This window comes from Acipenser ruthenus, chromosome 5 (genome assembly GCF_902713425.1).
Source record: "Acipenser ruthenus chromosome 5, fAciRut3.2 maternal haplotype, whole genome shotgun sequence".
NCBI classification, from domain to species: Eukaryota; Metazoa; Chordata; class Actinopteri; order Acipenseriformes; family Acipenseridae; genus Acipenser; species Acipenser ruthenus.
In genome coordinates this window covers 11105166-11120760 of record NC_081193.1, presented here as the reverse complement: position 1 = coordinate 11120760, position 15595 = coordinate 11105166, and the positions used below count along the sequence as shown (strand labels likewise).

Genomic DNA, 15595 nt, shown 5'->3' with positions numbered 1-15595 from the left:
ACCACTAAGGGGCACACATCAGTCATCATTTTATTGCTTCAAGTAGAAAAGACGCATTCACTATCATGGTTTATTGTGCATATTGCCAGGTAGGTAAAACCTGTCAAAGTCAATATGCAATATATTTGAATTTATCTGTGTGACAGTGTATTTAAATGTATCTGTGTATCTGTATGTTTGACGTATTTATGCTTTTACACAATATTCACAATAGAAATATCTACAAACTGAACTCCAAAGGGTTCAAAATGGATGCTGTGCTATAAATCTGTGAAGCACAGTATTATTATTATTATTATTATTATTATTATTATTATTATTATTATCATTATTATTATTATTATTATTATTATTATTATTATTATTATTATTACTATTATCTTACAAAGAAAGACCTAATAAAGAAATAATGAATCGTTTTAACGTAAGTTACTTGTTCGCTTTCTGTACATGCTGTCCTTAGTTTTATCACTTACAAGTTGCTGTTTTTGTGTGTTCGGTAGCTACCTTGTGAGCGTTTGCTCTTTGATAAGACCAGATTGGAGGAGGTTAGTTTGGAATGCAAAGGCATACCTGTGTCCTGTTTTTTAAAATCGCTCAGGTGAACATAATGGGGTCACTCCCCAAGTTTTGGGGCGACTCCTGGTGGTAGTACAGGCATAAACATTAGGAGCAAAAGATGGTACCAAAGTCACTTCACAAGACAAAGTCTGATTGTGCCTGTTTGCAGCTGCCTAGAACCTAGAATCAGGCGCTAGCAGCTTTGCATTAGTGCCTTGATCTGTGATCAGAATGTGGTCTTCTGGGTTATGTTGCCACATTTGTATAGTATGAAAAGTTCTCTGAAGTACCACATAGCCAAATAATTAGATGGTTGAAATAATACAATTAGAAATGTTCACTTTGGACCAAGTGTGCCCCTTTTTGCAATGTAAATGTATTTATATGTATTTGAACCCAGTAATTCCAAATTATTTTACTTACTTAACTAAATCCAAACAGAAGTGAAAACAGAAAGGTGACAGCATAATATGTAGGCTAATTGAAGTTTGCCTGTGCTACAGTGAGAATAACTGGTAATGCGATGATTACTTTATTTCAGTTGTCAGAATACAATAGTGAGCAAGCTGTCAGAACAAAATAGTAATTTAAATATTGCTGATATTCAAACGCAACATGTGACAATATCTTTGTTAACGATACAATACATGTAAGATACATCTCACAAGTAAAATGTATCCCTCTGCCCCACCACAGAAACACTGCAATGAATGTGCTTGATTTATTTCATCCATGAGTAAATCAGCAAAGTTTTTTGTTTTGTGTAATGATATGCCTTTCCTTTACTCATGTAATTAAATGACATACTACTTGATACTACTGTCAAACAAAAACATGAATCCTTTTTAAACAATTTTTCAATTTTTGCAACACTAAGAGATAGCATACTAAAATGTGAGATACCATTGTCTGATTCTTTTTTGAAACCTTGTCACTGTCCTTATGATAATAAAAAGCTATCCTATTTCACACTTCACGGGTAAGTGCACTACACCTATAAAGGCACAGCAGCAGGAAACAGTACTCAAAGACTGCTGCAGAATGTACACATTCTGACATCTCAAAGATGAATTTTGTTAATCTGATTGACAAGGTTATTTAGTGGGTTTATGAACTTTTTTTTTTCCTCCCCCCGACACAGATTCATAATGCCGGGTGATGTAGACATTGAAGAGATTCCTTATGAAGATTTGTTGTCGCCTATTGAAGAGCTGCAGAGGAAGAAGGAGGGAGAAGCCAAGAAGAGACAGGAACTCCTTAAACATGTGGACTTCAAGAAGTAAATTAAAATATTTACATTTAACATACTAAAGTAAAACTCCACTATCAGGTCTGGATGAAGTAATAACTTTAGTTAATTTTATCTTTGCCATTCCCATTCCCTCTACAGACTATTACAGCTATTATCTACAGTTTATTATGGGCAATGACATCTTGTGAATGGATGTCTATGTGCCATTGAACTGACTGCATGTTCTTTAGAAAATTGAGAGTAAAAATGACAAGTTCAAAGGCTGATGTGGCTATGTGACAGTGTTATACTTCAAAAACATCCGTATTTAATTAAAGATATTTACAAACAAAACAAATCCAGTCGCCCCTATACCAGCAACGGTATAGGGGAATCCAATATGATGGGTTGCCGTCCCAAACAAAAGACACTCCTTAACCATCGATCCTCTGTGCACAAAACTGTGTTCTCTAAATTCGGGGTGAAAGTGGTGCTTGGGTTCGTGCTGGGTCAGTGGCGGCAAATCCTGATCTCCTCCACAATCCTCTGAAATAAACAAACACAAACAATGACAAAAACAAACAGGTGCACGTTCCGGCTGGGAATTACATCTCAGCGCAAGGGGCCGTATTCATGTAGCTGCGTCCCCTTTGTACTACAAAACTCCTCCCAGCAGTCAACCGTTGTTATGGTTTCTCTAATCGCTGTCTGCCCCGTAGCTAATTGCAATGGAGTCGTCTAGTGTATGTGCAGCTACGCACTCCCCCTAATATGGCCGACTTACGGTTTCCGCCTACCGCCAGGTCTGACCATCTGGGAGCAAACATACCACCAACCTTGCACAGCGCCCTTTCTGGCTGGGAGGGGAGATTCGAATTCCTTCGCTCTGTCACAGGCTATTAGAAGAACATTTATTGATTGGTTGATTACTCTATTTGACCAATCTGATACTAACATTTATTATTTTATATTTCAAATACATTTTGACTGACATTTGTGGAGAGCTTTGTCTAAGTGTCCACTAGGGAAAGCACTTCCATTAAATTGTAGATGAAATGTTAGGTTATAGGCTAGAGGGCTACATCATATTTTTGGCATTTCAACTAAGTTTAAAAAAAAAATAATAATAAAAAAAAAAAGATTGGTAGTTAACCCTTCTCTTCTAAAATTCATCCTGATTTATCAACAGTAATTCCATATCAATCCAAAGCAAGTTCAGAATCGACAACTTTATCGTGTTAGCAACGACTGACCGATCGATCAATTTTGAACATCCTTTGGATTGACTTAAACAAGTTTTATATTAATGAATCATCATATCAGAGTGGTAATTAATGTAGTAACTAAAGATATATGTGCCCCACACAGCGCTTCATTTCATAATATCACTACTGACTTTGCATCTAGCAAAAATGTATATGAATATAACTAGCACGTCCAAACTTTTACAAACAGTTACTGCATAGCCACAGTGCCTCTTAGGTCTCTTGTTTGGGGGCATGCATTAGGTGGCAAACACCTGTCAAAACAAATCATGTTTTGCTAGTTCCAGTAGAGACATATTTTATTATAGCATACAACTACAACAAATGAGTCTGGACAGGCGCTTCTGATTTCACAGCAGCAGGGGCGAGCAAGCAGAAATGAAATTAAACCAAGTGAATTCCCAGGTTACTTGCTTACACTGCCCACCTCAGTGTGAGGGTGATGTGAATATGTTAACTGATATCACTATACAAAACCAGGGCTTCTCAAACCCAGTCCTCGGGACCCCAGTGTCTTCTGGATTTCATTCAAACTGAGCTCTCAATTACTCAACTAAACCCTTAATTTAACTAGTAATTTGCTTAATATTACCTTTATCTCAGCTCTTAAAGTTTCAGATTTCAAGTTACTTTTAAAATGTTATAGTTAATGTGAAATCTGCAACCTTTTAAGAACTGAGAACAATTACTAAGGTCAAATTAAACACATTCTTAGTTAAGGGTTTTTGAGAGTTCATGTGGAATGAAACCAGAAGACACTGGGGTCCCGAGGACTGGGTTTGGGAAGCTCTATAATCTCTGTTCCATTCACTCACATATTTCATATCGCTTGCCAGTTGGACTTACATGAAAATGTTAATGTGCTATAAATGTGTTCAGTACCTGTTTAACACTTCACCTAAAGTACTATTTATTTATTTTAGTAAAGCAAAAATGAATATGAATGAAACCTGTATAAAAATGGTGTGAGCGATTCACTTTCTAATAATAGTTCATAAACAATTACCGATTAGCAAAGGGCACAAGTTGTTTCTAAAGCATGATTCTAATTGAAATGCGCTTGCCACATCGTGGCAATTCATAACAAGCTGAATGGAAGTCAAATGAGGCAGAGTGAAGCCTCACTTATCAAATCTTATTTAAAAAAAGATAATTTCCCTGATAAAGGCTGAGCAGATTTTCATTAAAATTAGTTTCCTGAGCTGTAATGGCTTTCTTCTCAAGTGAAAATTCTGAATCCGCTCAGAGGTGGAATGCAGAGCAGATCTACACTGAATACTCATTTGCATCTTTCAGCCTTAGGGATGTAGGCTAAGCAATCAGACTCAAGTCATGGCAGGTTACGTCCACTCTCACTCAAGGCTAGAATTGCTAGGATGGTCTGTTTTACCAACACCAATGTGTGGGGGGTCGCATGCTCTTTTTGTAGTGATTTAAAGAGTCAGTTCCTCTGGCTAAATGGTGACTACAGTACCATGGAGCCGTGTGTTGTCAGGTTACCATGGAGTTTTCTAACACAAAAACAGTTTTAAGTAGACGTCGCTTCTGAAAAAAAGACAAGGGATGTCGCATTACCTTGTGAACTTGTGGTTACTCCAGTCCATTCTAGTCTAGGACCAGTAATTAAATAATTAAGGAGCTGGTTAGAACCAGGCCCTTAATTGGAATGGACTGAAATAGCCCCAAGTGAGTTCCACTGCTGTAACCTAAGACGAGCAGAGTTATGGTAGACGGTAGTTTTCTTTATTAATCTACAGTTAAATTCAACCAATACAATACAACTGGAAGAATATTGTATGAAGCTGACATAGATGCATTCTGAAATTACAGCAGGTGTTGTATGACATTTAAGAGATAACTGTCTTTTAAAATTTTCAGATGTATGTTTTATTCATTTCTGTTATTCATATGTTCTCTCTCAGGCTGATATTCTTTTGAAATAGCAGTATATTGTCTCTGTAGCTGGGCAATATGTTAAGTTCAGAGACATTCATTGTAATGCACAACAAAAAATGTTTAACTGATCCCATTTTTAAAGAATAAAGTGCTTTATCACAGCTCAATTATCTAAAAAGCTTTCAGCTCTAAAGAGTTTTAAATAGCTGTCTTAGTGACTTATTTACCAAGTATTACTTTAATGTGTTCCAAGGTTGTCTGAAATAAATAGTCAAATAGTTGAGTGTTATTGGAAACAAGTGCACCTGTGAGAGATTCAGCTGTGCCTAAAAATGCAGTGCAGTTAGTATTCCATCTACCCTGTTGACCCATAGCATTCAGTATTTAGAAGGTCTTGCTTTTGCCAATACTTTTGGCAGTTTATCAGGAATGGAATTTGGCATGCATGTCTGTTTTCTCCTCCTGTCCTAGAGTATCTTTTCTTATATCCGTTTGCAGCTGTTTTGTCAAAGAATATGCACTGATTTTAGCTGGATCCAAAATAGCAAGGCAGCGATGTGTTTCTCAGTTTAATAGTACCACCCATAAACAAATTATACTTTCAGTGCTAAATTTGATGAACATGCTTTCTGCTCACTGCCTTACATTTTGATGTGTCGATAAAATGTGAAGCAAGATTGTTGTTGGGTTTTTTTCTTTATTGTGAGAGAGGTAATTTATGAGGTGAACAAAACAAACTCCACTAAATGTGTATTAATAGAGTAGATTATTATATGTGTATTATATTTCATATTATATATATTTTTTGTTTGAGCTGTATTTAATATAGGCCTAATTTATCAAAGTATGGTGCTCTTTATGCAAACGGTCTCCTGCAGTGCAAGATTAGAGTTTCCATAGTTGAGCAGGTTCTAAACACTTTTTTTAGTTTTTTTTCAAATTAAAAAAACAGCCACTGACACTGTCATTTAAAGCACATTTTGACCATGAAAAATGTGTGCAGTTGTGCATGTATGCAAAAAAGATCTTAACTAGTATGTTTTATGTATTTACTAGGCTCACATTGGAACAGAAAGAGCTTTGCCGATGCAGACTAAAGCTACTGAGTTACTTAGATCGCTTGGCAACATATGAGGTAAGAAATTAAAATACGACACTGTATTTTAAATCTACTGTTTTTTTAGAGCATGATATGAAAAAAGCTCTGTTGCTGATAGTCTGTAGGTAAAGCATTGGACAGAAAGAAAACAGGATACAATGAGAATAAATCTGGGTTGTGTTGAGCCATGAACAAACCTTGACAGAGCTAAAGCTACACCAAACACTTTTTGCTTTACTGAAACTGTAACAAAGTGAATAACACATACCGGTAGTTACATATTTCCTCTCAAAAGGACTAGCATAGGGAGCATTTGAGAAGACTAATATCGACAGACCGACATGTACTGTATCTTTTAGAGATGCCTCATAGTATGCTTAACTTCTGTTATAGCTCTGGAAAGAAAAAACAGAAATGTAAACAAAAGAAAAAGAGCAGTTAATTCTTCCCCCTTTGTTTAAATTTGGAGTACTTTTGCGTTACCTTGTGCAGTAACAACCTTCTTAATTATGTACACAATTCATAAGAGGCGCTGTAATTACCATCATGCAATAGCTAAGGAATCAGTTCACTATTTGATCAAGTGAATATTCCCCAAGGTAGCAATATAAACCCAATCTGAATCAATCTAATTTCTATATACACAAACCATACCTGATGTGCACTTCCATTAACTATGTAGCTCTCACATGTGCAGTATTGAAGAAGCACACTTTATAGCAATTATATATTTTCATTTAAAAAATATATAATCTGGTTGCCAGTTTCAGAAAGCTCTCAGCGAATGCATGTGACAGCAGACTTGAGAAAAATTAAACAGAACAAGTTCCCTGAGCATGCTGACTCAAAAGCAATTTTAGTCAACCTGCTATGTGCTTCAAATTCTATCACAAACTACATCAGTATTTTTAGGGGATGAAAATTTCAGTTTAGTCAAATAGGTCATTAATCTTCATGGGATTTTGTGGATTAAAAGCCTAAAACCAAATATAATATTGTTTTTTGTTCAGTTGGACCCTGTATTCTCCTTTGGCACTCAGGGGATTATACCTTTGGAGAGGTGAGGCGTAATGTGCTGTACATAATGTGATCACACATGATTTTGCTTACAGGAAATCCTTGGCGGGCCGCATGCTGCTGAGCAGAGATATGATTCAGAGTTCTTCAAGAAGTTCAGAAATCAGAACATTGTGTTGTCGGCAAGAACCTACGCCAGGGTAAGGGCTTTTCTTCAGGCCCATAATGTCTGACGGAGCATGACGTTATTTTTGCCAACCACATCAACAAATTAGATTTTGGTCTCTTAAATCAAGTAACCTTCCTTGTATTCAAAGGGCTGGTTACCTTAAATAAACTTGTCTGTTTGCAAACTTCATTTGTGCTTCTACCTTCTGAGAGACAACCTTGTCTTAAGTCCCTCACACACAAATGCCGCTACTGAGCCGTCTCAGAGACGTTTGAAAAATGATTTAAAATACCCATTCACACATCACGAAATTGCACAATCAATGCCGGTATAATTTTGTCACCCTTTCACACAGCCAAAGGGGTCATGTGAGTACAACGGCGATTCACCCCACACCGTCCCTTCTATTTGTGAATTCACCTCCTCGTCAGCCTGTAAAGTTAACAATTCCTTAACTTATTCCAGATGACTACCTTGTTGTTGATCAGCCATTGTATTTGGGGGAAAAAATAAAAGCGTGTAACACCAACGACAAAAATACCCAACACGTCCGGTATACAGTCATGTGGGATGTTAACTTTCAGTCCATGCCCACTATAGCGCTTCAGTGCCGGCATAGCATTTCACACAGGAGTTAAAATGTTTCAGTGCCATCTCTGAGCTACCTCGCGAGGTGGTTCAGAGACTGCATACAATATGACGGCTCTGTGACGGTATAGGCAATTCACACAGACCAAAATGCCGCATCGTTGCTGGTTTGGAGCCGTCATAACTTGTCTGTGTGAAAGGGGTAATAGAAATATGCAATTTAAGTCTCATACACAGCTTAGTCACAATTTGAAAACAGGGTGCTGCCAACTGTGAAGTTAAATCTTAAGTTTTGAACTGGATATAATAAATAATATGTTACAAAATCTTTATTAACAAACACTTTTGTTTGTTACCTTTTCCTTCTCCCCTCATACATGTACTGCTTTATCCTCTGCTTCTCAAGAAATACATTCAGGTTTCCTTTCAAGTACTAAATGTAACCATTACTTATCTCCTAAATACCTGAATCCTGAATACCTTATACCAAAGCTGCTCTTTCAGCCTGTGGCGCAGTCATGACCCTGTTCCCAAGGGAACAAAAGCACTGCAGTCACAGATCTCTGCGCCATTTTTCCTTTCAAGACTGACCTGATTGGAGAGCAGATGAAGCACCCGGGAAAGTAGCCCATCCAAACCATCTTCACAATCTTCCTCATCCTCCTCAAGCTCTGCCTCTCCTTCCCCTTCCCTGCAGAAGAGAAAGAAGAGTCGCCATTCCAGGCGATCGGCAGACCCTGAGCAGATGGAAAAAAATCTGGGCAGCTGTTTCCCACCAGGGAACTGTTCTTGCTGAATTGCTGTGGGAACGCTTGGTGCCACCTGCCCCGCCTGCCCCCTTGGGGCCCCACGTGGCTGTGAGCACAGATTGACCACAGGAAGACAACAACGGCCACCTTCAACGGTTGGGCCTTATAGTGAATCATGTGAAGAGCCAGCTCTTTCCAGACAGCCTCCTATCTCGGAGTGTGCTTGGACTCCGGGTCTATGCTGGCCACTGTGTCAGCAGAGCGTAGTGAGTAGCTGCCTGTTTGGAGCTGTTTCAGCTCAACAGAGCACTAACAGTAATGACGTTCCAGAAACTTCTGGGCCTAATTGCAGCAGCTTCCCAGACCTGTCCATTGGGTCTCCTGGATATGCACCCTCTACAGGCCTGGTTCAGTTGCAGGGTCTTCCAGCCCATGTTGAATCGCAAGCACCTATTGACAGTGTCCCACCTCTGTCTAAGGGCACTGTTGGGCTGGGGTACTGTGTGTGGAACCCCCCATGGAAGGGTCTCCACATCAATGTTTTAGAGCTGCAAGCAGTTTACCTGGCCTTGCAGAATTTTTTGCAGTTTCAAGGGAGACATGTGCTTGTCAGCAACCACCAGGACGGCCTGTGGACGGCCAGTCTCAATCGCGTGGCTCTCTAGCTTTTGCTGTGGGCGCACCAGAACCTCCTCTCACTTCGGGCAGTTCATCTGCCCAGGGTGACGAAATGGACTGCGGACCCCCTTTCAAGGGGAGTCCCCAACAACTCAGACTGGAGGCTTCACCCCGAGGTGGTGAGACTCATCTGAGAGATAAACCTCTTTGCCTCCCAGGAATCAACCCACAGTCCCCTCTGGTTCTCCATAATAGGAGTTTTTGACGAGGGGAAATACCCTCTACATTAAAGGTCTATCTGGCAGCTATTTCATCTTGCTATGTCAAGATTGACTCTGTCTCCCCAGGAACTCACTTATTGTTGGGACAATTTTTGAAAGGGGCTCGGTGGCTTTGTCTGCCTATGAAGGACATTGTCCCTTGCTGGAGGCTAAACGTGGTGCTTAATGCACTCATGAAGCCTTGTGGCAAAGTGCCCACCCCTTGCGTATTTATTTATGTATGTTTTCATTTGTTGTTGTTATTATTATTATTATTATTATTATTATTATTATTATTATTATTATTATTGTATTTTTATGCAGGTGGACAAAGCCAAACGTCTTATTATTTGCTGTTTGAGACCGGCGGAAAAGCCGGTCTATTAATGTGTAGTCGGTGGGGATGGGGTCAAAACCCCTTCCCTAGAACCCTCATGGGAATGTGGCTGGAGCCTTAAGTTAATTATTGTATTATACTTGTTTGAAAGTGTTTGTGTTTGTTTTACTTTGGCCAGAGTGCCCTTTGCTTTGTTTTGTGTGTTCTTTTTGTTTAAACTCTTTATTTTGTTTAATTATTAAATATGAGCGCAGTGAGCTCCATACGCTCTGCCCAGTTTGGGCCCTGGTGTATTATGTTGACAAGACAAAAAGTTGGAGGCAGTCTGAACAGTTTTTTGTCTGCTATGGGGCAAAATCCTGTGGTCAAGCCCTGTCTAAGCAGCTGCTGTCCAAGTGGATAGCAGACACGGTCAGGACTGCCTATGAGTTGGCCAACTTGCCCCTTCCAGAAAAGCACATTTCACCAGGGACCTTTCAACTTCGTGGGCTTTATTCCAGAATGCATCTGTCAAGGACATATGTAATGCGGCATGTCGTGGATCCTCAAAACCCTGGTTTGGAACTAGTGTTAAGGGCGACCCTTACAACACAGACATAGAGGTGAAATGCTTCCTTTTCACCCCAGCTGCTTGGTACTGGGGTTATTGAATGGTGACGTACAAGGCAGCCTCTCGGCTGAGCGTTGTAGCATTCCGGTCGTTCTGCAATCATGCCTTTGTGACAGCTTTGGTATACTCACCCATTCAATAATGGTTACATTTTGCACTTGAAAGGGAACATTAGGTTATTATCATAACCCTGGTTCTTACCTAGTCAGTTACAAAGTGAACTCCCAGTCTCTATGTTGCTTGGGTCAGGAGAACAAACCAATCTCTTTCCCAGAGATCCTTAAATAATCCTTGTTGGCGCTAGAATATTGTCCCTCCTCCATAAAAATCCGCCCCTGTTTAGTAACATTGTCCAATTTTCTCCTGCGTAGCTTGGGTACGGACTCATTGTATAGTTTCGCTATTGCGCTATTTTCATTAAATCCCTTTATTTGTTTTTTGTCCGCAAGGTATACACTCGGGTTTAGCTAGTTATTCACTTTTGTTTTTTGTGTTTATTTGCACACATGGCTTCTGTCTGTTCTCAGTGTGGGTCATCCCTCTCACCGTCATGTGGTACAGATTTCTGTTTTATGTGTGCCGACATGTCCGGCGCACCGACACAAGGTGGTGGGACTCCTTCAGCTCTTATACCTCTTTCTGGTAAGTCCCGTGGTTCATCTACAAGACCGAGCAGTTCTGGATCCCGGAACATCAGCACGTCTCCCCCGAGGAAAAGGTCTAGCAAATCCTCTCATTCTCACAGCAGTAGAGAGAAAGACGCACCAACCAAAACACCGGCAACCATTGCTGAAACTTCCATATTGATCGCACAGCCGACTCCTGCACAGGTGATGATGCCCTCTGTCACCAAGGATATTTGTTTTCATGGATGCAGGAATTTGAAAAGTCTAGACAGGCTATGAATCCATAGCGGGCCCAGGCGGAGGCTTCCGGTACTACAATACGAGAAAGTTTTTATCCTCCAGAAACACACAGTTTTGAAGACGATGATGTCATGGTCACCCCTGATGATGATGTTCCAGTGGTTGATGAAGGTACTGCTACCTTCATCAACCTTCATCAGATTGATACCTTTTTAAAGATGGACTATTCTGCCTCTACTTGCAGCATGCACATTAATAATTACCAAATATATGCTGCAAAATACCAACACAAGCTGTGGAGCCAGGTGTCTGATTCCCTGCAGTCCCTTACACCTGAAAGTATACAACTAGCCATGCAGATTGCAGAAGGCGGCAAGAATGCAGCAAAGATCCAGCTACATGCAGCATGTGACGGCATTGACGCTAATGCCAGGGCTGTGGCTAATGTCATTTCGGCAAGAAGGTGCCTGCAATTAAGGTCATCACCTTTAAATCCTGATACACAGATGAAAATAATGGAGTTACCCTTCCACGTCTACCCCTACAAAGACGATTGGCTGATACAGGCTTCATCAAAGGAAAGAGCAATAGATCACAGAGACAAGACACTTCAACTTTTTCAACATCTAGGCCTGTTAGTAAACAGAGAAAAATCATTGCTGGTTCCTGCACAGTCATTACTCTTCCTGGGGGCCCAATCCAACACAATTTCAGGGAGAGTGCATCTCACAGAAGAGTGGGTGACCACTACTCATCAACTGGCAGGTCAGTTCGACATAGGTGCCAGACCAACAGCATGATCCTTTCAACAGTTTCTAGGGCACATGGCTGCAGCAGTCTCCCTAGTAAGGGTCATAAGATTACATGTGAGACACTCTGAGGTGTCTTCTTTCTTTGTGGAACCCAACGCTTCCAAATTCCAGCCGTATAAAGGTTTTCAAGGAGCGGCAGTAGAAGAAAGATGGTGGTGTCTCTCACGGGTAAGGATGGGACTACAGCTCTCTCCACTACCTCTGACTCTCCATTTGTATAGAGATGCCAACCTACTGTGTTGGGGAGCACACTTAAGGGAACCTCAGGTACAAGGCACCAAGACACTGTCACTTCCTCATAAACCATCTAGAACTGCTGGCAAACTTTCTAGCATTAAGGCACTTTGCACCAGTTTTAAGGCAAAAGAGTGTTTTAATTTTCACCAACACAGCCGTAAAATATATAAATCACCAAGAGGGCATAAGGTCATGGAATCTGTACTTTCTAGCCATGAAGATCTGGGACTGGTGCAGGACAAGGACGTAAACATCCAAGCAACCTATCTACCTGGGGTGGACAACAGCACTGCAGACCTGTTAAGCAGGGAAATGACACTTCACGAGTTCAGACGTGTTACACATGGTTTTCCAGAAGTTAAGTCAACCACTGGTAAAGCTATTTGCTACAACAGAGAATGCTCAGTTGGCTCTGTTTTGCTCCCGGTTTCAACAGAAGAAAGCAATGACAACAGACGGTCTGTCCATTTCATGGTCAACCACACTGATGTATGCATTCCCTCCCATACCTCTAATTCCAGCGGTACTCAGGAAAGTGAAGAGGGACAGGGCCATTATCATTCTAGTAGCCCCTTATTGGACCAATAGGTTTTGTTTCTTGGAGATTCTGGAACTAGCAGAAGCGGGACCTTTGCATCTACCAGTAACAAGGGGAGGATGTTGCACAGCAAGCCTTCATGATTACAACTAACTGCCTGGAGATTGAATGGCAACAATTAATAAGTCAAGGATTATCTGAAAAAGTAGTCAACATCTTACTTGCATCTAAGAAGCCTTCTACTTTTTCGTTAACCTATTCAGGGAAATGAAGAGAATTTGTTCTTTGGTGTAACGCCAAATCACTGGATCACACAGTCTCTCTAGCTACTTTTTTAACTTACCTTAAGTTTGGTACTGAAAAAGCTCATGGGACCACCTTTTGAACCTATGGCAACATGTGAGGAGAAGTTTCTTACGTGGAAAACTGCATTTTTAGTGGTAGTTACATCAGCCAGAAGGGTAAGTGAACTTCAAGCATTAGTCATTGATGCACCCTATTTCCCGTCATTTAAGGATAAGATTGTATGCAGGCCTAATCCCCAATTCTTGCCAAAAGTGGTAACACGATTTCATGTGGACCAGGTCATAATTTTTCCTAATTTCTGCCCTAAACCCCATAAATCAGAAGAGGCCAGGCACCACCTAATTGACATCCAGAGACCGTTGAATTTCTATATTCACAGAACCATCAAAAGAAGGCCATCAACAACTTTTTATGTCTTTTATTCACAAGCTTGAGGCTAACCTGTCTCTAAACAAACAATATCCATCTGGATCTCCTCTTGTATAAAGTCTTGTTATAGACTGGATAAGAAACCTATTCCAGGATCTATAAGAGCCCATTCAGTAAGAGGAGTGGCTACTACATGGGCAAATTTAAAATCAGTTCCCATTCAGGACATTTGCAAGGCTGCTACATGTCATCTGTCAACACTTTTGCAAATCATTATAACTTGGATGTGTCTTTTTTTCAACCGACCTTTGCTCATTCTGTGTTATCTGTGGCTTTGTGCACTAACATCTGACCTTCCACCCTTGTTTTCTACTCCTTTGGTAAGGTTCACTCGGTGTGTGGCGTTCATCTGACTAGGGAAGAAGATGAAGATTACCTGTAATATGGTTTCTTCATAGTCGATGAACTCCACACACCTATGTCCCTCCCTCTTTTGCCCCTTTCTTTCTTTGTCCAATTTTCGAAAACAAAAACATAGCAATGTTACTAAACGGGCTGGTTTTTATGGAGGAGAGGACAATATTCTGGCGCCAACAAGGATTATTTAAGGATCTCTGGGAAAGAGATCAGTTTGTTCTCCTGACCCAAGCAACATGGAGCTTGGAGTTCACGTAATATGTGGAGTTCGTGAAATAGAAATGTAACCATAAAACTTCAAGGTCGCTGTGTCCATTATTCGCAGCAAGCTTGAAGGAAAAATGACGCTATCTGTGACTGCAATGCTTTTGATCACTCGAGGGCGGGTTCACGACTGTGTCACAGGTTCAAAGAGCAGCTTTTGGTATAAAGTATTCAGGATGCGGCTCTTTAGGAGGTAAACACCCATTCAGTAATGGTTACATTTCTATTTCAGGGAACCAGGGTTATGATAATAACCTAAAGTTTGTTTGCTTTATAAATCAAAATCAATGGGCAACATCAATATATCTACAATTTAAAATGTGTCTGTTTTATTGATCTAAACAACAACTTGTCTAAATCTCACATCCATAGATCATTAGGGCAGGGGACATTTATGTTACCACGATCCCTGGTAACCAACTATCCAAATACCAGGGATTACAATTTTAATCATTTAAACAATGGCAGTATATAGAGCTTCCACCATTACAATCAAAGGTGTAGACCAACAGTTATTGTATTGTCTGGTTTCAAAGACCCTGAGTAGCACTAACCTCAAGCTACCTTACCCAAGGTGACATTAAGTAATCTAGATTTATTTCTTATAGAGGTCTGTGAAACCAGATGTTATGGTATAGAATGTCCCAAGATAATTTCCTTGTTTGTCTGTGGATATTTAGAGACAAGAGATCAAATAGCTGTAAAAAATGATTTAGGAAAATATGAAATCATACATTAAACAGAGCACATCATTAATATAACAGAACAAATCAAATCTAACCAAAAAATGCTTGTTAATTGAAGTTGGCCCTTAACTTTCACAAGTTGCTCTTATCATTACAGCAAAGTAACGTTCAAGCACTGGACATCCTTTTTACTTATCATGGGTCAGAGCTTCTGCAGCACCGACTCGCCATCCTCTTCAACTTCCCAGAGACCACCTCTCCACATGAATATGCCATTCTGTTGCCAGAAGCATGGTAAGTGAAACATAAGAACCTGTCATATCACTAGTTTATTTTCTCTAATAGTTTAGGGAAAATGGGTTGTGATCAAATTCAATAGTTTATTTATTTATTTATTTATATATATATATATGTATGTGTGTGTGTGTATATATATATATATATTTTTTTTTTTTTTTTGTAGAAAGTCTATGAATCTATAAGACTGTTTTGTTTTATATACCGCTACATGCCTTTGCAGTTCTGGGGGAAATTGTTTCTCGTGTTGTCTTTTCTTCACTTCACTCCATTTTATTCGCCAAATACACCAGTCTGATGGACTGTAATATGGTGTTAAATTGTTCACTCAAAGTCCATTTCACAAAGCCTCATGGAAGAGACATTCAATTTCCTGTTACATTACCTCTTGGAAACCAGTGAT

The 15595-nt window shown here is 39.9% G+C and overlaps 1 protein-coding gene across 1 annotated transcript in view; it reads left to right on the top strand.

Moving 5' to 3' along the window:
* Positions 1-15595, top strand: part of nbas (NBAS subunit of NRZ tethering complex) — a 220453-nt gene that overhangs the window by 44553 nt on the left and 160305 nt on the right. The window contains exons 18-21 of the mRNA XM_034004808.3: positions 1703-1840; positions 6010-6088; positions 7165-7269; positions 15053-15189. Coding sequence (XP_033860699.3) covers positions 1703-1840; positions 6010-6088; positions 7165-7269; positions 15053-15189 — 459 coding nt within the window. The remainder of the gene's footprint in view (positions 1-1702; positions 1841-6009; positions 6089-7164; positions 7270-15052; positions 15190-15595) is intronic.